This window comes from Anabrus simplex, chromosome 4 (genome assembly GCF_040414725.1).
Source record: "Anabrus simplex isolate iqAnaSimp1 chromosome 4, ASM4041472v1, whole genome shotgun sequence".
NCBI classification, from domain to species: Eukaryota; Metazoa; Arthropoda; class Insecta; order Orthoptera; family Tettigoniidae; genus Anabrus; species Anabrus simplex.
This window is the reverse complement of record NC_090268.1, coordinates 355,521,660-355,544,728: the sequence shown is the minus strand read 5'-3', so window position 1 is coordinate 355,544,728 and position 23,069 is coordinate 355,521,660. Positions and strand designations below refer to the sequence as shown.

The 23,069-nt window shown below is 37.3% G+C and overlaps 1 protein-coding gene across 1 annotated transcript in view; it reads left to right on the top strand.

The window, feature by feature from the left end:
• The window catches only part of Naa35 (N-alpha-acetyltransferase 35), a 92,017-nt gene that overhangs the window by 61,176 nt on the left and 7,772 nt on the right, over positions 1-23,069 (top strand). Inside the window, exons 9-12 of the mRNA XM_067145766.2 lie at positions 4,783-4,923; positions 16,480-16,658; positions 17,778-17,982; positions 20,992-21,255. Of these exons, the coding sequence (XP_067001867.2) occupies positions 4,783-4,923; positions 16,480-16,658; positions 17,778-17,982; positions 20,992-21,255 (789 nt within the window). The remainder of the gene's footprint in view (positions 1-4,782; positions 4,924-16,479; positions 16,659-17,777; positions 17,983-20,991; positions 21,256-23,069) is intronic.

Sequence of the window (23,069 nt, the reverse complement as noted above, 5' to 3'; positions counted from 1 at the left end):
CTCTATGGCTATGGCATATTTGTGTGGTATCGGATACCGTGGTCCGCTAAATGGACTCTTATCCAGCACAGAAAAAGAATGCTCGTACAGATGGGTAACACCAGGTTTCTCAGAGAAAATCTCCATGTGTTCACATAACACTTCAAATAACTTGTCCTTCTGGACTTCATTTAACTGATTTCTACTTACGGCTTCTTTCAAGCCACATATTTTATCCTCATTAATCCACAACTGGCACAACTTCAGGCCCTCACTAGCCTCTTCATTAACTTTAGAAACCTCTCTCATTCTCCACACTGTACTACCTTCCGTTTTCCTCTGAATTTCCTCCTCAAACTTGACCTTGATATCCTCATTATTCCACCTCAAATTTAGCACTGAATCATTGTAATTTAACTGAGCCAATTTTAACGTTAACCAGTCAGATCCCAAGATAAGATCAAATATCAAATGCGGAATTACCAAACATATCTGAACGCTAATAAAATTATTAATACAGATCGGAACAGCTACTTGTTTACAAATTTGCTTAGACCTCTTTCCAACAGCCGTAATGATGAAAGTAGACTTAACAGGCATTTCCTCCAACTGAATACCCTGTTTCACTAATGACTCATACCACTGAGAACTAATACATGATATTTGGCTACCAGAATCAATCAAAACTTTAACCCACGCCCCCCAAACTTTCAATTTAACAACGGGATTGACTACTTTATTACTTGAATCTCCATTATTCTGCTCGGGTTCATACAACAAATCGTCTCTAACATCTAGGTCATATGGTAACACATTCATGACAAGACACTTCGCTACCTTCGTACTAGGCTGGAATTCTGACCTAATATTACAGCCTCTAGTTAGTTTAAAGGTTCCCTTTGTGTATTGACGTTGGACTCATTAGTACATTGCTCTGGCCCCCGTTGGGAATTTCCTGTCCTACATTCAGGTGCTCCGCTCCTACTGTTATGCTGAGGTCTGAACTGATTGCGAGCTTCGTGATTCTGTGTTCTTCCGTTATGTCTCATTCCGTTGTGATGACTAAAGCTCTGTATATTCTCCGTTCTACTCCTAAGGTTACCTAAAGCATCAAAACTGCCTAGTAGGTTCTCCATCTCCTGAATAGTACCAACTCTTTGCATGCAGGCCGCTTCTCTCACCCTGTCCGGAAAATGTCTCAAAAGTAGTCTTACTACATCAGACCCCTCGGTTATACCATCTAAGTTCTGACAAATCATGACATGGGCCAGGAAGTATTCGGTCATAGTGACTCCCTCATGCTGTTTGTACCTCCCAAATACCACCCTTTCTCTCTCCCGAGCTTGTATCGCTTCATTCCAGAATTTATCTCTAAACTTATTTCTGAATTCTTTCAGGTTCGTCATCGTTTGCCTATATACCATGAACCAAGACCGAGTTTCTCCTACAGAAGCATGGTCAATATTTTCCATAACGTCTTCCCAATCCATAGGCCCTTCCTCTAGACGCTTTTCAAATTGTTTTTCTATCATCTTAAGGAAATCTAGCGGGTTCGTTTGTTTCCCATTAAATTTAGGTAGTTCAATTTCCCTAATGTAGCTATTTCCTAGACATTGCTTTCCCGTGAAAACCTGTTTATCCTTTGCCACCTGTTTTAACTGATTTTCTGCTTTCTCCATCCAGCATTCTACATCTTTGTCTCTCCTATCAATTTCGCTCTCCAAATTAACCTCCTTCTCTTTCAGTGTCCTAATTTCAATCTTATTCTCTTCAGCTATCGCAAACCTTTCTTCACTTGCCCGGGTCTCATCTTCTATTCTAAGCTTTACTGTGTCAATCTCTTGTTGGACGTGTTCTTTGAATACCCGTATTTCCCCTTTTTGAGTCTCAACTCTCTTATCAATACTAGTGACCTGCCTCATTACTTCCTCCCTAGTAGAGTTGTTTTCCTTCCCCATTAACTCCAGGAATTTACTTCTCTGCTCCGCAAACTTTTCTTCTACCTCTTTCCCTTGCCGCTCACATTCACTTTTCTGTTCCACTAATCGCTTATTAAAATGTTCATTTTTTACCACCAGATCGCGTAACTGCCTACTGTGTTCGTCCATTCTCCGATTCGCTTCCTCCTTATTTTCCCTCATCTCCTTGCTTAATTCAGCTTTAGTTCGCTCTAACTGTTCTTTAAGTTCATATTTAATATTCTCAATTTTAGTGTTAGTTTGTTCTAATTCACTTTTAAGCTCAGATTTAGTTTGTTCCAATTCATTTTTTATTTCAGATTTACTGTCCTCTATCTTACTCAACATTAACTGCATCATTCCCATTAACTGATCATTATTATTACTTTCATTGTTAGTGTTTACTTCCGCTTCGCCCCCCATCCTACTATCATCTGACTCCATACTGACTTCTTTCTGCTTGCCTTCACTCTCCATACTACTTACACTTCTATCTTCAATTTCCTCTACTAGACTACACAACTCTTCCTCTGAACTCAATACGTTATTGCCTTTTATCGCTCGTCCACTGCGCAACATCCTCTCCTCTTTCGTCTGATCAGCCATGACCCTCCCCACAATCAAACACTCCTAATGCAACGTGGATATCCAAATTTTGCCCATAATACGAATTCTGATATCGTTACCGTCATTAACTGCTCCGTACTTAATGATTTTCTCGCCCTACGTTGGAGCGGCATTTATGTGACTTCCCCTTTCGGAGAACAATCATTGAACGAGAAATGCAACCATGCAAGCTAAGGGCACCAATCTTTAAGTTGATGACTTAAAGATAAAAATTTATAATCAAGCTTGGACGGACTCTTATCACAGGGGTGGGGTGATAGTGCACTAATCATTAAGCAGGAGAATTAGAAATCAAAAGGCTAATTAAGGCAGATTGATTAAAGTGAACTAGAAAAATACTATTTATTATATTGAATATAAATGACGACGGTTTAACGAGAACTGAATTTAAAATAGGAAATGAATTTAACAAAAAGTTGAATGACTCTACTTCGCGAAAACTTGCAATATTTTTAACTCGCTTGCTCACCATGTAGTCTTGTTCTGCTGGTCCTTGGAAAGCTTCCATCCTTGTAGCTGGAACATCACCGGTCGTCTTTGAGATCTCTTCATCTGCAGCTAAGTACCATTCCTGCCTTGCTAAGTGCACCGACCACTAATTGGAAGATGGCTTCGGCACTAACACTCCCTATTATGCTCTATCCCATATATTGGAGATGAGCCCTAAGTCATAGTTAGAAAAACCTCCTTGGGTTATGTGGAGAGGATACTCAATTAATAATCCTTCCAACTTTACTGAAAATGTGCCCTGAAGTTTCATTTCTATCTTGTTTAATACTACCTATACCGGGCGAGTTGGCCGTGCGCGTAGAGGCGCGCGGCTGTGAGCTTGCATCCGGGAGATAGTAGGTTCAAATCCCACTATCGGCAGCCCTGAAAATGGTTTTCCGTGGTTTCCCATTTTCATACCAGGCAAATGCTGGGGCTGTACCTTAATTAGGGCCACGGCCGCTTCCTTCCAACTCCTAGGACTTTCCTATCCCATCGTCGCCATAAGACCTATCTGTGTCGGTGCGACGTAAAGCCCCTAGGAAAAAAAAAAAATATACTACCTATTGTCTTAGACTGGTACAAACCGGTCTAGTAGCCGAGCTGTACGTACTTCCTGATGAGAGTGGCTATACACCCCTCATTCAGAAATTCCTAAGTACCACGTCGTGGTAACGAAGTAATTAATGTAGAAGTGATAAACAATCACACTAGTCCATTATGGTACAACAACCATAAGACAAGTTCTCAGACCTACAGCGAATACAAGATCGAAGAATCAAGAATCCAGAAGAATAATAATAATGAATGCAGAATGAAGCCAAGAGCTCCAACACGCCCTTTTATAACCTTCTCTGGCTCTAATTACAGGTTGCTACACGTGGTCCAATCAGTTGACACGTGTCTCTCCACTCCAGATATTAGAGTAGATGGGTCCCAACCAAGATATCAACTGTTCTTCTATTAGCCCTTTCACTCAGTATCCATGGCAACATGACGCTCCTTTGAAAATATAGGCGGTGATCAGTTTGAATTATTCTGGTCGAAATACGGTAGCTGTCGTTACAACGCTTGAACACGTGCTCGCTTTTCCCAGAATTTGATGTCTAAATTTGTCCTTCCTTCTTCCTCGGTGATGTGGCAAGATAGAGGAAATCTACTGCAAGTTAAATTTAAACGAATGTCGCAAGAATCTAAGTGAATATTAGGATATTCAGCCCTCGTTTACAAGTCGTAGTTACAAAGTAATGAAATGATAGTGAGCAAATGATTAAACATGAATTATAATAAAATTACATACCAAAATAAATATCATGACGTTAAATTCCTGAATTAATTACACATAATAAAATTAACATAATTACACTGTGACGTCTGGAACGTTACAACTTCACCACTTTATGAAGGCATAAATTAATAAATAAAATAAATCTCAACACTAGTTACAAATTCTTTGTCATCTGGTGAAGTAAAATGGAATGTTGAAATTGACATGCTGGCAGCCTAAATGACATTAAATCAAAATTCTTGCACAGTGCACATTATAGTTGAGATCATAGAATTCTTCTTCTTCCTCGTGATTTTTATTATTATTATTCATGAGATTGAAAGTATAAGCTGCTTCAGGTATTTAAATGATCATTTTCATCAGTGAACAGAGAAAAACAACCTGTGAGACAGTTTTATGTTAGACCTTTGTACTGTTTTTATACTTTTTCTTTCTACACAGGCAAAGGAATATGTTGACACTTTCCTGAGCCATTGTGTTCGACCATTTGGGAACTTAGTGCAGCTGTGTGGTCATAACAGAGCTAGGCAACGGGATAAATTAGCTCATCTTCTAGAGGACTTCGCTACACTACAGGATGAGGTAAGTTTACGGTCATTTAATCTAAGTTGGATAATCATAGTCTTCAATATTTGTGGCCTTTATATAGATCACCAACTGTGTCAAGTCTGTAATTGATGTATGATATTGAAGTAAGTTGGTGTGTAAATTGAGTTGTATTACCGTATTTACGCGAATAATACCCGCACATTTGTTTTTTTTTAAAATTTGGGGCACGAAATTGGGGTGCAGGTTTTATTTGCATCAATGTTGGCATTTTTTTTTTCAAAATCATCCTTCCTAAAGTTAGGATGCGGGATTATTCACGAAAATACGGTATGTTGTATTGAATACAAATTTTCAGTATAGTAAGAAATTAGGCTAGAAAAAAAATTTAATATGTGGATTTCTTTGTTAGGATGTTGAATGTCCTGCACCAGCCCCAGGGACTCTTAACTTGGGGCCATAGGTTGGTGACCACAGGGCCCTTAGCTGAGTCCTGGCATTGCTTCCACTTACTTGTACCAGGTTCCTCACTTTCATCTATCCTATCCGACCTTCGTTGGTCAACTCTTGCTCTTTTCCAACCCTGAAAGTATTAGGTGTCGAGGCCTAGGAAGTCTTAGTTTCATGCCCTACATGGCCCTTGTTGCTCTTTGGCCAATACTTCATTTTTCAAAATGTTGGACCCTTTCCAATTTTCCCTCTGATTAGTGTTAGTAGAAGATGGTTGCTCAGTTATACTTCCTCTTAAAATGCTACCACTATCCTGCATCATGAAGATTCTCTAGCTGAAGGACTTGTTTTGTTAGATTGTTGATGGCTCAGGGTGTAACAAAACACTGTTCATCACTGGGAAGAGACTTAATTATGGTGGTTGTCTAGTGTTTTGGAACCATATTTGGGCCATCACCGACGACGCAATATTACACAAGAAGGCACTTATCAAGGCCTTCACACTTTACAAGTTAGTAAGGGGTTACGATTAGGTATAATTAGGGACCTGAAAAAATCGCATTTGCGATAAATGCGAATTTTTGAATCTTGTACTGAATCCAAGCCTACGGTAATTCTAATGTGGAATAAAATCATTTTTACGCGTAAATAGAAGTGCGACAAAATGCGAATTGTGACCCAAAATGCGTAATTAGTATGAATATGCAATTTTGGTACGAATTCTGCTAAAATGTGCTATTTTACTGGCAAAAACAACATATTTCGGCAAAATCGTCAGAAATACTAAAAATATGATGCATAAATCTTTTGACGTTCCGATCGATGAAGAAAAGTAGCTGATCGATTGCTGCTTGCTGACTTTAATCGATATTTACAATGGGAATAGCAAGGGGAATAAGATCTGTATCGATTATTATCGAAATGTAAATCGAGTGTCACGGAAATAACAAGATAGATGCAGTGTTGTTTTCCTGTTGTTCTCTTTGGTTCAAAACTGAAACTAGTGAAGAGTAGAAAGTCAAGCTATTGTTTAGGTTATGGGGCGCACGGCAAAAACTGCGCACGAAAGGGCTTAGCAATATGCAAAGGATGGTTTATATGCCACAGATTCAACGACAGTGTTTTGCAAGTATTGTAATTGCCGTGTTGGGTGGGAAAAAAAGGATAGCATTGTGAAACATGCTAAATCTGAAAAACACGTGGGTAAGCGACACGATAACGAAAGTTCAATCCCTGCTGCTAGTACGTCTCAAAGAAAGCAATCTTCTGTGCTTACACAGTTAGATAGTTGTAAAAGACGAAAAATTTTCAGAGATAACTTCTCGAAACGCACAGTTGAAGTATTTGCCAAAGCAAATATACCTCTGGAAAAGCTGCAAAACAAAGAGCTAAGAGTCTGGATCACTGAGTTTTCAAATGAAGAGCTGCCACGCGTGAGAACTCTACGTGAAGTATATTTACCAGGTAAATTTCGATTTCATTGATCGAATAAGAAGATGTACAATATTATAGGGAAGGATCCACCTTTCAATACTCCGTTGTAAAAAGTAGTTACAACCTGTTTATTGGGACCGGTTTCAACACATTTCAAATGTCATCATCAGCCAATTAGCGAAGATCTTAAAACAACTAATATATTGAACACAGGCAAAATATATTAGTTGTTTTAAGATCTTTGCTAATTGGCTGATGATGACACTTGAAATGTGTTGAAACCGGTCCCAATAAACAGGTTGTAACTACTTTTTACTACGGAGTATTGAAAGGTGGATCCTTCCCTATAATATTGTACATTTTCTTATTTCTCTATTCAATACGGAACAATCATGAAGTTTTTAACTTTAAATTTTCATTGATCGAGTACGGTTTAGGTATTACGACATTGAAACCACACGCAAAATTGAAGGATACTGAATTTGAGTGCGATTTCCATATCGAACTATCTTACCCGTACCCAATTAAACCAGTAATTTTAAATTATTTTGTTATAATTTGAGGTCTTTCTTCCTTTCTAGAAGTTGCATCTGACCACCAGAAAAGAACAGCAGAGGCTCTAGTGTGGAAGAACATCAACATACTCTGTGATGAAACTACAGATAGAATGGGCCGTTGTGTTTTTATCATATTCCAAGTCCCAGCCGGATCGAAAAGAGAGCTGCACGTTGTTTCTGTGAACTATCTTGATGCAGGAAATGCTACAAACTGCTCTCGTGCTGTTTTAGAAGCTCTGCGCAGTTATAGTGTACCATATGATGCAGTTAAAGTGTTTGTTAGTGACAGTGCCCCGTACATGACCCGGTGTTATGAAACATTAAGTGTGGTCATTGGGGATCATTTAATGCATGTTCAGTGCTGGGCACATAAGATCAGCTTGGTTGGCAATAGTTGGGTCGCAGTGATGACAGATTTAAATCATGTGGTTGCGATGGTAAAGTGTGCATTTTTGAACACAAGAAAGCGAAAATATAATTATTTACAATTCTTAACATCGAAGTATGGTGCTTCAAAGGAAGCAAAGCTTTTTCCTGCACCTGTCATAACCCGATGGAATAGCTGGTTTCAGGCTGTCTTCTATTTGAGAGCTTACTTTACTGATGTTGTTACATTTTTCAAGATGTCTGACATGAAAGACATCAACAACTGGTATTAAGTACCTGACTGATCTAAGTGACCGAGAAGTGAATAGGCTTCACTCCCACATGGTTTTTGTCACAGATCATGCAGCTGGATTGGTTGACTTCCTTACTGAACTTAAAGGGTCTCTGTATCCTACCTCTCATCTCCTTTACCCCAAACTGCAGAACCTTGACGCCAGTTTTACCTTAATTTGTGAGGGTAATTTTTCTGCGGCAACTAATGATGCTTTGATTAAGCTCACTCCTCTACAGCAAGCTGCATGTAGAGACACATTTGTCAAAGCTGCTCATTCTTCACAGTGCAAGCTAGCCACATTGAAAGCTAAAGACCCCAACCATAAGTATTTTGTGTCAATTTCTCAAGCTTTGCATCCAAAAAATATAATTTTGAATAACACTGATAAATTAGATGAGCTTGAGAAATTGTTTGGAGTAACAGATCTCTCACGAAACGATATCTGGTCTGGTTACTGTTCTCTGAAACATGCAATTCAAACCCAGATGAAAGAAAGTTAAAAATGTGATGTCATGCTTGCATTAACTGCAGTTCAGACAGAGTTCAGCATATTTGCTAAATACTGTCTTGAGTTGTTGTGGACCCCAATGAACAATGTAGATAGCGAGCGCGTGTTGTCTCATTACAACACAGTGGTTACAGACAGACGGTGCAATTTGAAAAAAAGCCATGCCGAAGTACTGACAATGCTTTCGTTTGAACAATGAATTTGTATTGTGTGTGAACCAAGGACAATAACTGCACTTCATAAACTTGGAATCGTTAAAATTAATAATACCATGCGATTGTTTTAACTTTGTAAATAGATGCTAATTTTGGAAAAATAGATGCTAATTTTGGAAAAAATAGATGCTAATTTTGAAACAAATAGATGCAAATTTTTCAGGTCCCTAGGTATAATTTATTTATTATCTCTGAAGTGTTCTTCTTCATCTCTTGATATTAGACCTAATTGATGAATGACAAAAATACAAGAATGCAAATAATGAAGAGGGCAGAAAAGAATACAGGCGATGAAAGAATGAAGTGGATATTAAGTGCACGGCAGCTAAGGAAGAATGGCTGAAGGAGAAGTGCAAGGATTGTGAAAGTTGTATGGTCCTAAGAAAGGTAGATGCTGCATACAGGAAAATCAAGGAAACCTTTGGAGGAAGGAAAACTAGGTGCAGAAAGATGGCAGGAACATATCCGACAATTGTATCAAGGTAAGGACATAGATGATAAGGTTCTGGAACAAGAAAAGGCTGTTGATGGTGATGAAATGGGTGACCCAGTTTTGAGGTCAGAATTTGACAGAGCTTTGAGAGACCTAAATGGGAGCAAAGCAGCTGGAATTGATGGCATTCCCTCTGAATTACTGGCTGCTTTAGGAGAAACAAACATGGCGAGGTTATTCCATTTGGTGTGCAAGATGTATGAGACAGGAAAAGTGCCATCCAGTTTTCGGTAGAATGTTGTTATACCTATTCCCAAAAAAGCCGATGTTGACAAGTGTGAAAACTACTGCATCATTAGTTTAGTATCTCATGCCTGCAATATTCTAACACGTATTATTTACAGAAGAATGGAAAGACGAGTTGAAACTGAGTTGGGAGAAGATCAATTAGGCTTCAGAAGAAATGTAGGAACACATGAAGCAATCCTCTTTACGTCTGATCTTTGAGAATTGAACTAAGATAGGCAAGAACTCAAGATCTATTTCAAAAAGCTGCTGAATGGAGATAAAAACATAACAACAGATAGAGGAGAGCCAAGTCGAGGAACCACAACTGAACCACCAATTACATGGCTTGAGGTTGAAAATGCGCTCAAGAGCATGAAGAAAGGAAATGCAGTGGGCATAGATGAACTAAGTGCAGATATGCTGAAAGCAGCAGGAATTCCAGGAATCCAATGGCTCTACAGACTGCTCAACAAGATATGGGAGGAAAATACTATTCCTGAGGACTGGAAGATGGGCATCATTGTACCTCTATTCAAGAAAGGAAGCCGACGAAAATGTACTAATTACCGTGGTATCACACTACTGTCTCATGTCCTGAAAATATTGGGAAAAATAATAGAGACCAGAATCAGAGATATTGTTGAACCAATTTTGGAAGAAGAGCGGTATGGTTTCAGACCAGGAAGGTCAGCTACAGACCTTATATTTGCAATTAGGATGCTAATGGAAAAATACTGGGAGAAGAACAAGCCTTTATTCCTAATATTTTTGGACATTGAGAAAGCATACGACAGTGTACCACCAAGGGAAAGAATTTGGCAATGCATGAAAGAACTTGAAGTGTGAGACAGCCTCATAGACAAAGTGAAAATGTTGTATAGTGGGAACAGAAGCTGTATTCAAGTAGGATGTGGTTTGTCGGACTGATTTGAAACAAAGACAGGAGTGCAGCAGGGCAGCTCATTGTCACCACTTCTATTTATTATTTTAATGGATGTAGTAATGAAATCTGTTAAAAGGAAAGAACATGGAGATATCAAAGCCTTCACATTTGCAGATGATGTTGCGATCTGGAGTGACTCAGAAGAGGAATTGGGAGAGAGAATGCAAAGCTGGAATGAGGAGTTTAAGAAATGTGGTTTAAACATCAGCAAGACCAAGACAGTGGTGATGAAAGTGTATTGGGAAGGAGCAGAACCATTAGTCATGTTAAATGAAGCCAACTGGACAGCGTTCCAGTTTTCAAATACTTGGGTAGCGTTATATCAAATGACAACCTAGCAAAACATGAGGTGAACAATCGAATCAATAAGGCAACACAATTTTACCACCAGGTAAGACACCCGCTGTGGGATGAGCAAATACCTATGAAAACAAAAATGACATTGTACAAGTCCTATTATACACCAATTCTTACATACAGTCTCGAAACCACAACACTGGCTAATAGAGATAATTCCAAACTTCAGGCAGCTGAAATTAAATTCCTATGCACTATGATCCAGAAAACCAGGAAAGACAAGATTAGGAATGAGAAAATTAGAGAAGAAGTAGGAATAGATGATTCTCTCCTCGATAAGATTCAGATATCAAGACTGAAGTGGTTTGGTCACATAAAGAGGATGCCAGTAAACAGAACTGCAAGGAAGGACTGTGACAGAAAAGTAGAAGGAAAACGACCCGTGGGAAGGCCACGAAGGAAATGGATGGATTTAGTTAAGAACGATGTACTGCTGAGAGGTCATGATTGGGACAAGTTGGTGGAGGAAGAACGGTACAAGGACAGGATGAGATGGAGGAGGCTCGTATACCACACCGGGAAACTGGAGATGGTTTAGGATGATGATGATGAAGCCCACATACATGGTGTTCGTAGATCTAGAAAAGGCATTTGATAATGTTGATTGGACCAAGCTATTTGAGAGTCTGAAGGTGATCGGGATCAGGTACCGAGAAAGAATTATTATCTACAATCTATATAAAAATCAGTCTGCAGTGATAAGAATCGAGGGCTATAAAAAAGCAGCAGTAATCCAGAAAGGGGTGAGGCAAGGCTGCAGTTTGTCCCCCCTCCTTTTCAATGTTTATGTAGAACAGGCAGCAAACGAAATAATAGAAGAATTTTGAGAGAATGACAATCCAAGGAGAGGAAATCAAAACAGTGGGATTTGCCGATGATATTGTTATTTTACCTGAGAATGCAGAAGATCTGGAGAAGTTGCTGAGTGGTATGGATGGAGTCTCGGGTGAGGAGTACAAGATGAAAATAAATAAGTCCAAAACAAAAGTAATGGAGTGCAGTCGTATGAAGTCAGGTGATGCAGGAAATATTAGATTGGGAAATGAAGTCTTAAAAGAAGTCATGGGCAGAAAGAAACAGTTTGCAGATAAACCACAACAAAACTAAACAAATGACCTTTAGGAAAGGAGGAAAACATGCACCTGAAAATACAATAACCATGCACAACAAACCTCTAGAAGTAGTGCCAAAATTCAAGTACCTTGGAGTCACCCTCCAAACTACTCTAACATCCTACAATATCCACGTCAGAGAAAGAGCAGCCGCAACAATAAAAGCCATCTACAACATTCAACAACCTCAATAAATATCATTGGGTACAGCAATGCTACTGTTCAGGACAGCCATATCACCAATAGCAACCTATGGGATTAGCATCACCTGGGAAAAACTCACACTCAGCGACCTGATGACAATAGAAAAAGTCAAGGCCCGATATCTCAAGAGAATACTAGGCATTGGGAAGTCAGCCCCTTCAAGGTTAACATATGTTCTAACCAAAGAGGACTACTTCATTGACGATATCAAAACACAGTTTTGTCTACCAAACACCAAGCCCTACGAGAATGCACGCCAAACTTTTAACGAGAAAAGGAATGCTATTTGGTCCGAATTCTATTCCACGGACGCCATAATGACGGAAGAGTGGAAGCAAGCAAATTACGAGCTACGGCACATAATTACACGTTACGCCACTTATGGATTTCACCACAGATTCTGCCAAACCAAAAACTTCCACCAGCCGAATGGACTGTAAAGGTAACCTATGCAACGATCGTTGTGAAAGATACCATGCACAAAACTGCAAAATGAGGTCAACCTCAATAATAAGAATGGCATTAGCATAGTTGACTATCTGTACAAAAACTGTTTTTGCACATTGTGCGCTTTTCATTTAATAATAATAAAAGAAGTCGATGAATATTGTTACTTGGGTAGTAAAATAACGGTGGCAGAAGTAAGAAGGATATACAATGCAGGCTGGCACAGGCAAGGAAGGCCTTTCTTAAGAAAAGAAATTTGTGGACTTCAAATATATATTTATTTATTTATTTATTTATTTATTTATTTATTTATTTATTTATTTATTTATTTATTTATTCATTCATTCATTCATTTATTCATTTATTCATTCATTCATTTATTTATTTATTTATTTATTTATTTATTTATTTATTTATTTATTATTTATTATTTATTTATTTATTTATTTATTTATTTATAAAGGATATGAAAATGTTGGAAAGGTAATTCCGGGCAAAAAGTATTATATCATACCAAATGCAATTACAAGCATGCATGTATTAATCAATATAGATAGTAGCTTAGTAATTCCATTATCATGCTTGATGAACATATACATTATCAGCTTAATAGACATATAATGGAAGCAGTTGAATAGCAATGACTTACCCGGACCTTCCTCTGTCTTCCACTAATGCATATCTGAAAAATTGGGATTTGTTTAACGATGTCTTTCCTGTTAATGTATTCCATCTCTAACAGTTTTTTCAGTTAATTCCCAAATTGAAAGATTGCATAGTCTGTGCTTCTGTACATATGAGTGATGTACAAGACTAAGTTGTCAAGAAAAGTGTAACTCATACATGTCCAACTTTAAACAGGTTGTGATCTACTTTCTGTTCTCAAACCTGGCAGTGATCTACCACATCCCCTGTCATCCTTGCTTTAAAGGAAGAGAGAGCAAATAAGCTATATAAATTATAGCTTTATGACAGAACCTTAAAAAAACAAACAAAAAAACCCACTAAATGTTACAAAATCAGCCTGCACTGACTATGCTGTATTCATATATTGTGCCTTAGTGTGACGTCTGAGTCTGCACAGGTTATTCAGCAGCTATTGGAAGCCATGTTGGTGCTGGTTAAGGGCTAGTTTTAGGAAATCCTGAACATAACCTTCAGCGAGGAACGTTTCTTTACTCTTTGTCATTTTAAGTTACAGAAATGCAGATTCACACATGTGTTGAACAAAACCCAAGTGCAGCATTTTGCTGCATCTTCTCAGGCTGGGAAAAATGTTCTCTTGGCACAAACTTCCAAAACAAATCGTCTTCTGCATGGGCTTTCAGAAAACGTCATTTCTCAACATTAGTACTCAATTTCAAGAAATAACTTGCTCTGAAAATTAAATTCAGGGCACTTCTCAAAATGATTGTGTATGTTATGAAAAATATTATTTTTCAGGTCAGTCATCATTAACTGAAAGTTATTTTTGTAGCATATCACTGTGCCCATCCTTTCAGCAACACATTTTTCCTACCTTGTAGCTGTATGTTCATTAAGTTTGCCATTGAAATCCAATTGAAAATCGTGGTCATACCACAATTTCTCATTATCTAGCTGTTCATACTCATCTTCTCTCTCCTTCAGAAAAGGGACTTATTGCACTTAGCAAGCTTTGAAACTTTTGCAGGTATTTGTACCTGCTGAGCTGCCTAACATCTGTGTGTAAAATGAGATCGGGTGTACCTTTCTCAAGAGTGAGATTGAAAAAACAAAAATTCGTACCAAGTGAGTTAGCCATGTGGTTAGGGTCACATAAGCTTGCATTCAGGAGATAATGGGTTTGAATCCTGCCACTGGCAATTCTGAAGATGGTTTTCTGTGGTTTCCCATGTTCATACCAGGCAAATGTTTGGGCTGTACCTTAATTTATGCCATGGTCACTTCCTTCCCAATCCTTCCATCTCTGAACACCTTTCTTGTATTGGTTGTGTTAGTGTGGTGTTAAACAAATAGCAAAAAAAAAAAAAAAAAGATTGAAGCACCACAAATTAAACATAATTTATTTTTCACCATAACAAAGAAAACCTCAACTTCCCTTTTGACATCTAAATTATAAGATTTGGTTTTCTTTCTTGCACTCATGTTCACTGTATTAAAATGAAAGTATAATTGAATAATTGGCTTAAAAATCATTCACTATAGCTAGAGGCACCTGTTTTTCGCCTGCCAAGCACGAAATTGCAGAATCTTACAAATTTGGCTCCAAACACAAAACTATTTACCTTTAAGCAAAACTGTGAAATAATTGATGAAATTATGTGCAGTCACTCTTTGATCCAAGAAGCATTATGAAAAATGATTTCATAAATGATGAAGTCTCTCATCTCATAAAGCAAGAGGATAGTTTCCTAGTTGTACTTCTGTTTAAAACAATAATCACTACCACCACCAACACCACTCTCATAAAGCAAATTCCCATCCTACGAGGACTTCAACATCAGAATATCTTGAACCGTACACAGTGTTTAGGGATCTAGTTGGTAGTTTATGTAGAGCAAGGAAAGACGTGATAGTAACATCAGAAAATGGGCATTTTGTGGAAGCTACAGTGCAGGCTTTATGGATCCCAGTCAGTAGTGTTGGGAGAGAGAGGTAATTTCCAACGTATTGTAATATAAAGTCTGACAAGAACAGCACTGACTCCCAGTAATATGAAACTCATGTTATCTCTGTCTTTTACAGACTGATGTGCAAATTTTATATGTAGGCTAGGTCCTACTTGTTAAAGTTGCACAGTAAAATTTTTCCAAATATCTATGCTTCGATATATGTACCGGTAATGTGTGTTTTCAGCAAAACCTTAACTATCATATTTCTTGTACACTTGTAAACATAAAATGTGATGTTTTACTGCAAATATGTTATCAACTTTCTTTTGCTTTAGCTCTTATTGCTGAAAAATTCAAGTAAAATTTAACAAAATTATTGACAAAATAAAAAAATATAAGGAATAATATACTGAAATAACTTTGCCTAAATGAGAAAATTAGGCAAAAATGTTCACCTCAAACAGGTGCCTCTATCTATAGCATTCTAAAATCAGAAGTCACAAGTAACTTAAACAGAGCAACGCTGTGGAACTTAGCTTATTGTTTGTGTAATTATACAGAGATCTTCATTCAAACTATTTGTTGCACGAGACAATAAGTACAAGACAGCAAAATATGGCATTCTCTAACTCACATATGGCCACACACCTATTGGTATGCTACCAAAGAAGCTCCAAGGACATGTAGACATATTTCCTCTCGTTTCTAAGACAAAATACACCGTGATCAAAAATTGCACTAAAAATTGTTCTGTAATTGATTAAAATCATGTTTGTTCTGTATTGAAACAAATAAAATAATTATTTTAATATCAATCAGCTAGTTTAAAAGTAAAACATTTCAGAAAAGCTAGTTCTGAATTATATGAGGTTGAAAGTTTACGTATCTCTATAAAATCAGACATTCTTGGTAGCTTCTTATCCTTTTATCTTTCTGAGCCACTGTAGAGAAATGACATGTAAAACGTCGTTCCTGTTCAAAACTATTGTATTTCAAAAAGCACTAAGTATTGAATGGTGGAAATATAAAATATTCCAATGAAAGGAATAATTATTTTACTAAAAATTGTTGTACGATCGACTCGCTGGACATGCCTGGTGTAGCTAATAGTATCTTGTTAAAATTTTATAATTATGTTATTTTTTTTAAATCTGCTTTTGATAATTGCATCATGTAAAGTTTAGTTGCCATGGGAACCATCTTTAGTATCAGAAGAAGACAGAAATATTTGGTGCTTGTCTGACCATATTTCATGTTTTAAGGAGTGTAATATCTTGGTTATCAATTTTGTTTGATGCCTGGGCTTCCGTTATAAAGATGTATTTTAACAGTAAGAAATGTGTGTATCTAGTTCCATTTCAAATCCCTTGTGAAACATTTTGTTTTCAGGCTGAACGTGTTGATGCATATCTACATAACTTATCTCTTAAATCAGACACGCCCCGTCCACATTTAGCTTGCTTTGGAACCTGGATCTTATATCATACATTGAAGATAATGATCATGTATCTCCTGTCGGGATTTGAACTGGAGTTATATAGTACCCATGAGTATCATTATATTTTTTGGTAAGTCTTTACAATAATGCAATTGTTTATAGTTGTATATTTGAGTCAGTACTGAAATGTATTTAATCAAATTTTAGTTTAATAGTGCATTATTTTTAAGGCTAATAACTGTTCTGTCAGTTCTTTTCTATTGCAGTGTGTTATAACTGTAGGTATGGAACAAGGATACCTCAAAATAGTATCTTTCAGTTTCAAAGTAATTAGTCATAATATTTGTTCTGAATGTTATTGAACTCCTTACTTAAAAAGAATTTAACTATCATATTTACTCATTCAATTTTTCTGGTTATCATTTTTTTATTTTTTTGAAGTTGAAAAGATTGGGGGAGGGAAAATGATGCGAATTTAACTTCTAAAATACTGATGGAATTCCACCACTATTTTGGTATGGTGCTTCAGCAATCACTGGTATAGAGATGTCCTCCTTTGTAGAGAAATGTTGTTCCTCTTCTTGAACCTACTCAGCCATCCTCTGCTTGCTTTAAACTACGAGATATCTGTATTGTTTTTTGTTGTGATCTGCAGTTTCTTTAATTTTACCATTTCATGCAGAACTGAACAACCATTGTTTCTTAATCCAGTTACATATTTTAACAGTTCTTTTCCAATTTCAGTTTACTAGCCTGTTTTCCACCCCCAAAGTGGTAAAGCTGTCTTTTTAGCACATTATAACTGTTCTGTTTTTTTTTTTTTCCCCTTATAATTAGCATACATGTGAAGACTGCTCAAAACTCATGTGCTGCAGCAGTTGCCATGTTTTCTGTGAACACGATCGCTGTTCATTTAATAGTGGGTTGTAACTAATTGTGTCCTGGATTGTTTTGCAGCCCTTAAGTTGGTTGTCTTTTCTCTAGGAGTATTTTGTTTTTCATTTTGTTTATTTTTCTAAATCAATAGTAGGCCTGCATGATTTTCAACATAACACTTCATAGGTTTACAGTGACTTGTATAAAGCTTTATAAGTTCTGAAAGTATTAAAAATGTTCTGTTGTAACTTTCCCGTAGCCTCTGATACTCTTGGTTATGACAGAAATGTTTATAATTCCCTCATAATGACCAATCAGAAATAGAAATTGAAAAGATAAAGTTATTCTTGTAATAACTTACTGTATTTTGTAGGTATATGTATGAGTTTCTGTATGGCTGGCTAGTATCTGCATTAACTCGGGCCGACAGTTTCCTTATGGAGCAAGAAGAAATTGTAGTCGGCCACAAAGGTAGAGGGGCCAAAAAAAATAAAGCCAAGAAGAAGAAAGTGAGACCTTATGGTAGAGAGATAACCCTTTATCAGGCTCTACAAAATGTATGTGGTGGCTTTTACAAGGTATGAAATATTTGGTCTTATTTTAGTTATATTAAGAAATTAAATTACCGTTTTTACCCGAATAATGCCCGCACCCTCATTTTAGAAAGGCTCATTTTGAAAAACAATGAAATGAACTATAATTCCTTTCATCGGAAGAGTAACTTAGGCGTAAACAAATATTTTGTATCACTCCGCGAGGTTCACGTGGTCTTTATGCAAATGGCAGTGCTATGAAATATATTTTCCATGAAAATGAGCAAGTAGGTCTACTTACGTGACAGGTATTTCATTGATCTGAACTTGCACTAGGCTCGATTCCCTGTAGAAGGGAAGATTCATTGTCTCTTGCATCACTAGAATCCTCTCCTAAATTACTTACAAGTTCATCACACTCCACATCTAACGCCCGTAGGCAGTTGGAATATCTAATTGAAAGATAAAATCACAGCGACGAGTAATATGATCAAGATTATGCAATTAATAAACGTCCTAGATGGATAAAAGAACGTGCGACATATTTCCAGGACTACGACGACTCTGATTTTCAGGCACATTTTAGGTTATCTAAAGCTTCCGAACATAACCTGGAATTCCCAACACATAAGTAGGCCTAAAATGAATTCTCGATTATAGCTAATATCTTGTACGGTACACGACTGGGTGACTTTTAATGAAGAATGAAGGAATACTGACTTATCTTTTGAGTGACGTACAATGTGTAGGCTATTATTTGGTTTTCCTTATTCCCTTTGTTAATGCTTTCTGCCACCAAGTTCAATAACAATTCACTCTCTTGGAAAGTCATATTAGGCTTCTTTCTCCGTTTCTGCTCAACAGCAGACATAATTGATGCAAATTATTTGCAAACCCCGAATGGAATCAAAAAATTGTTTACAATTCGATAATGGCGGTAGCACGTAGTCATTTGTTTTCTGTACGTCAGTATGAAAAAAATGCAGTTCAAACTGAGATTAAAACGAAAACTTGGTTTTGGTAAACCGAGATAATAAATTCTGTGGTGAATACGGAAGTGAGCGTTATCCGAAATAATGACTTATCCGAGTTTTGAAAATCTAAGGTAACAGCAAAAGTTACCGATGTTGGTGAATACGTGCCTAAAACACTTCTCACACTTGGTCTCTTTTTACTGGACAGTAACATGACCGATGGTGGATAATTCTTTTTGTGCAATGTAAACACTTGAAATACACACACCGGCAAAATCTAATGTTAGTTTTGCGATACAGTAAAACCTCGTTAATTCGAAGTCTTTGTAATACAGAAATCGGACTTCCAATTATATGATTTCGAATTACTAGCCATCTTGTAATTCAGAAATGCCAACCCTCAGTAGTTATTGCGGATTCTGCTTTTCCGCGTACTGCCTACTACGTGATTATGTGGCTTTCCTTAAAATACTGAATACAAAAGAATTACGATTTCACTCTATTTTCAACTGTGAAACACACCGAAGTGAGTGAAAGTGCGGAAAGCTACCCCTGTAAGTTCCGGAAGACACGTCGTGGAGAAATTTTGAATTTAAATTACTCTGTAAAATACGGTACTATTTAAAAAAAATGTAAAGTCAGTTTAGAATTAAAAGTCTGAATTGTTTTCGATTTAAATATGACATATGGGGACAGTTTTCTTCCATTTAAGGTTGCACAAAGCATAACTGTACACTCGGCATCGAAAACTAGGTGAACCAGGAGCGTGTTGGCAACCTTGACGCAAATTAAACCCACACCCCAATTTCGTGCCTCGAATTTAAAAAAAAAAAATTATGTGGGGATTATTCGCGTAAATACGGTAGTTTTTTCATTTACCATCATTAATACTAAATGTATTTGCTCTTGCTGAGTATTTATGGTGGTGATTATCGTGTCATATTTCCCTTTAAAACAAAATCGCTACCACCAAAAGTTATTATTGAACATTTACATTCATTATCTAAGATGATCTAGAAAGTTTATGCAAACTGTTGTTAAAGGCTAAGGCAGAGAGATTGACAGAGCAGTATTATTTCAGAGAAATGCCTCTTTCATAATCAGTTCTTATCCTTGCAAGGATTCTTGCATGTAAATTCTTTTTGTGTAGTCTCTTGGTTAACATATAAGAAGTTTGTAAAATCATACCAGCCTTTAAAATCTTTTCCGTAGCTTTCTTGGTTTGTGCATAAGGAAAAGTTCTGTGGAAATGACATTCCTTTAGTTAGGTTATTTTTCAAGGATCTCTATCTACACTGGTAGAATAAATATAATTATGTGTTGCTTAGGTAATGTTATGAGAAGTCAGTGGTAGTAATTCTCATTAAAAAGTGTTTCTATCCTCTTCACATAGACAGTCAATTTTATTACATGCATTCCTCTGTTATATCTTTGTCAGATTAATATTAATGGCTGTGGTTGGTTTATTTTGATCATTTGTGTCATTTTTGAAGAGGTTCTACAAATGTTCCTTCACACCTGTGAAGAGCAATAGAAGAAGTTCTACAAATGTTCCTATTGGATCAACTTTTGCATCTTATACTAATTGGATTTTTGGTTCGTTCACTTCATTGTATCCACCAGTATCATTTTGCATCATTTGTCTTCCTTGGAGACTTCTCTGTGCATCTTCCTTTTTTCTCAGAATTACTAAAAAGAAATTTTGGTGAGTAGAATTTGAAGAATAGAACACTGTGTAAAATCATCTTGATTGGGTTAGTTATGTCATGGGTGGTATTGATGGACTGTTGTAGGTTTATCTATGCAATTTTAATAGGAATTCATTTTTTTATTGTTCATCTTGTTTCAAATGATCCATTAATAGAAGTTAGTGGAGATTGGCTTGCCAAACAGCGGACCCTGCTCCATTGTGGGACAAATGCTAAGAAGGTGATAATGATGACTTTTTTGTTTTTACTTTGGAAGTAGGCTTTTTTCCTATATTTTTACTTTCATTTATTTTTACTATGAGGAACAGAAAAATCCAGCCTTTAAATTTAAATGGTTATTAAAAATATTTTATTTTTGCTCTTCCTTTCAGGCAATGGTAGGTTTTCGGTTGGATGGAAAGATCAAGTTACCACATCCTGAATTTGATAACGAGCAGGTACGGTACGAGCATCGTTTTGCTCCATTTGCCAGTCTGCTGACTCCTCCTCCCATGCAATATGCAGAGTTTCGAGACATGACTTCTCTCATGCGCTATGACCAACCACCTAACAGTACTAATCTGTACCTGCAAGGCTGCCAGCATTTTCACAAAGCTCGTTCTCTTTTGGAAACTATCAATCCACAAGATCAAGAGGTGAGATAATTATTGTAGTTATTTAGATATTCTGTCATATTTATTGAAGAGGGTCTTTTCTTTAACTGAGCAAATTTCCCTGAAATTTGGCAGTACTTTGTAGAATTTTGATATGTTGAAATTTTAGATGTAGATGCAGGGTGATTTCAAATTCCTATTCCACACTTCTTGGGGTTGCAGAGAAGACCTAGTAGTTGAAGTTTGGAATAGGAACCCATGTTGCCTGCATGTTATAAGGAAAAAAGTTTGAATCAAGTTTTTCAATAATCATATGGCCTAAACTATGTGCAAGCATTTTGATTAGACATCATCTAGGCTGCCTGCATGTTAATGTTGTCATTCCATGTTGCTCTACTAGATGGCAGATATTTTTTTTATTTTTTAAAAATAATTTGCTTTACGTCGCACCAATACAGATAGCTCTTATGTCGATGATGAGATAGGAAAGGGCTAGGGGTGGGAAGGAAACGGTCGTGGCCTTAATTCAGGTACTGGACGCCAGCACTTACAGTGAATGCAAACGATCATCTTTGGTGTAGTTTTCGCGCTATGTGTTCTAGCGAGCTCTCTCGCCGACTTTCACATTCGAAGGGAATGTCAGAGTCGATCAGTGCCTGGTGTGAAAATGGGAAACCACGGAAAACCATCTTCAGGGCTGCCGATAGTGGGGTTCGAACCCACTATCTCCCGAATGCAAGCTCACAGCTGCGCGCCCCTAACTGCACGGCCAACTCGCCTGGTAGATGGCAGGTTAAACTAAATCTCTCTTGGATGATTTGTGGCTGCATTTTAATTAATTTTGGCAGGCAAACACCAATTGTATCACTAGAGATCTTTTACAGGTTGACGTGGTGTGTTAAATGGACTATTTTCCTTCCATAAAAAATCCTACTACATCGGCTGTTTTTGAATTTATGATATTAGGATCTGGAGACCAACTCTCTACCACTCGTCCATAGAGGGAGCTAGTTTGTCAATGAATGTCCCCGTTCACCTCTATGGGAGGCTACCCAGTTGACACGGGCAAAATGCAGATGTCATCTGTCATATGTCTTTTGTTTACCAACTGACTCACTAATTTGAACTTCATCTGCCATCCATTTGCATTTTGGAGTGTGTTCTGCATGTATAGAAACTATAGTAGAAGTCCTCTATAGTGAGTACAGCATATAGCGAGAACTCCGGTGTAATGACAGATTTTTTCTGTCCCTTGAAAATTCCTATATTAAACTGTGCATTGTCCTTTGGTTACAGCAAGAACCCTATCACTGATGCATCCATTTTTACGAGCGATTAAGCGTTATTATTTCCATTATCGATATTTATGGACTCCAGCGCTTACAGTGAATGCGAACGATCATCTTCAGTGTAGTTTTCATGCTATGTGCACTAGCGAGCTTTCTCGCGGGCATTCGAATTTGAAGGGAATGTCAGAGTCGATCAGTAATACTCGTACACTGTTGTTCTGTAAACACAATTTGAAAATGAAAGAGAATGTGTTTCCGTAATAAATTCATAAATAACCTGGCCGGTAGTAATAGTTAACTCATTAGAAATAAAGGCTAAAGTAAACAATCAATTCATTTAAAGTTACGTATTGCATACCTGCCAACCCTTCTGATCTACCCGGAAACTTTCCGTTTTATAACTCATCTTCCGATTTTCTGATTTATTTTTACTTCTTCCTATTTTTTGACCAGTATAACCTTCAGTGCTGGTCCTACGGTGTAGGAGTAGCGTGCCTGTCTCTTACCTGGAGGCCCCGGGTTCGATTCTCGGCCAGGTCAGGGATTTTTACCTGCGACTGAGGGCTG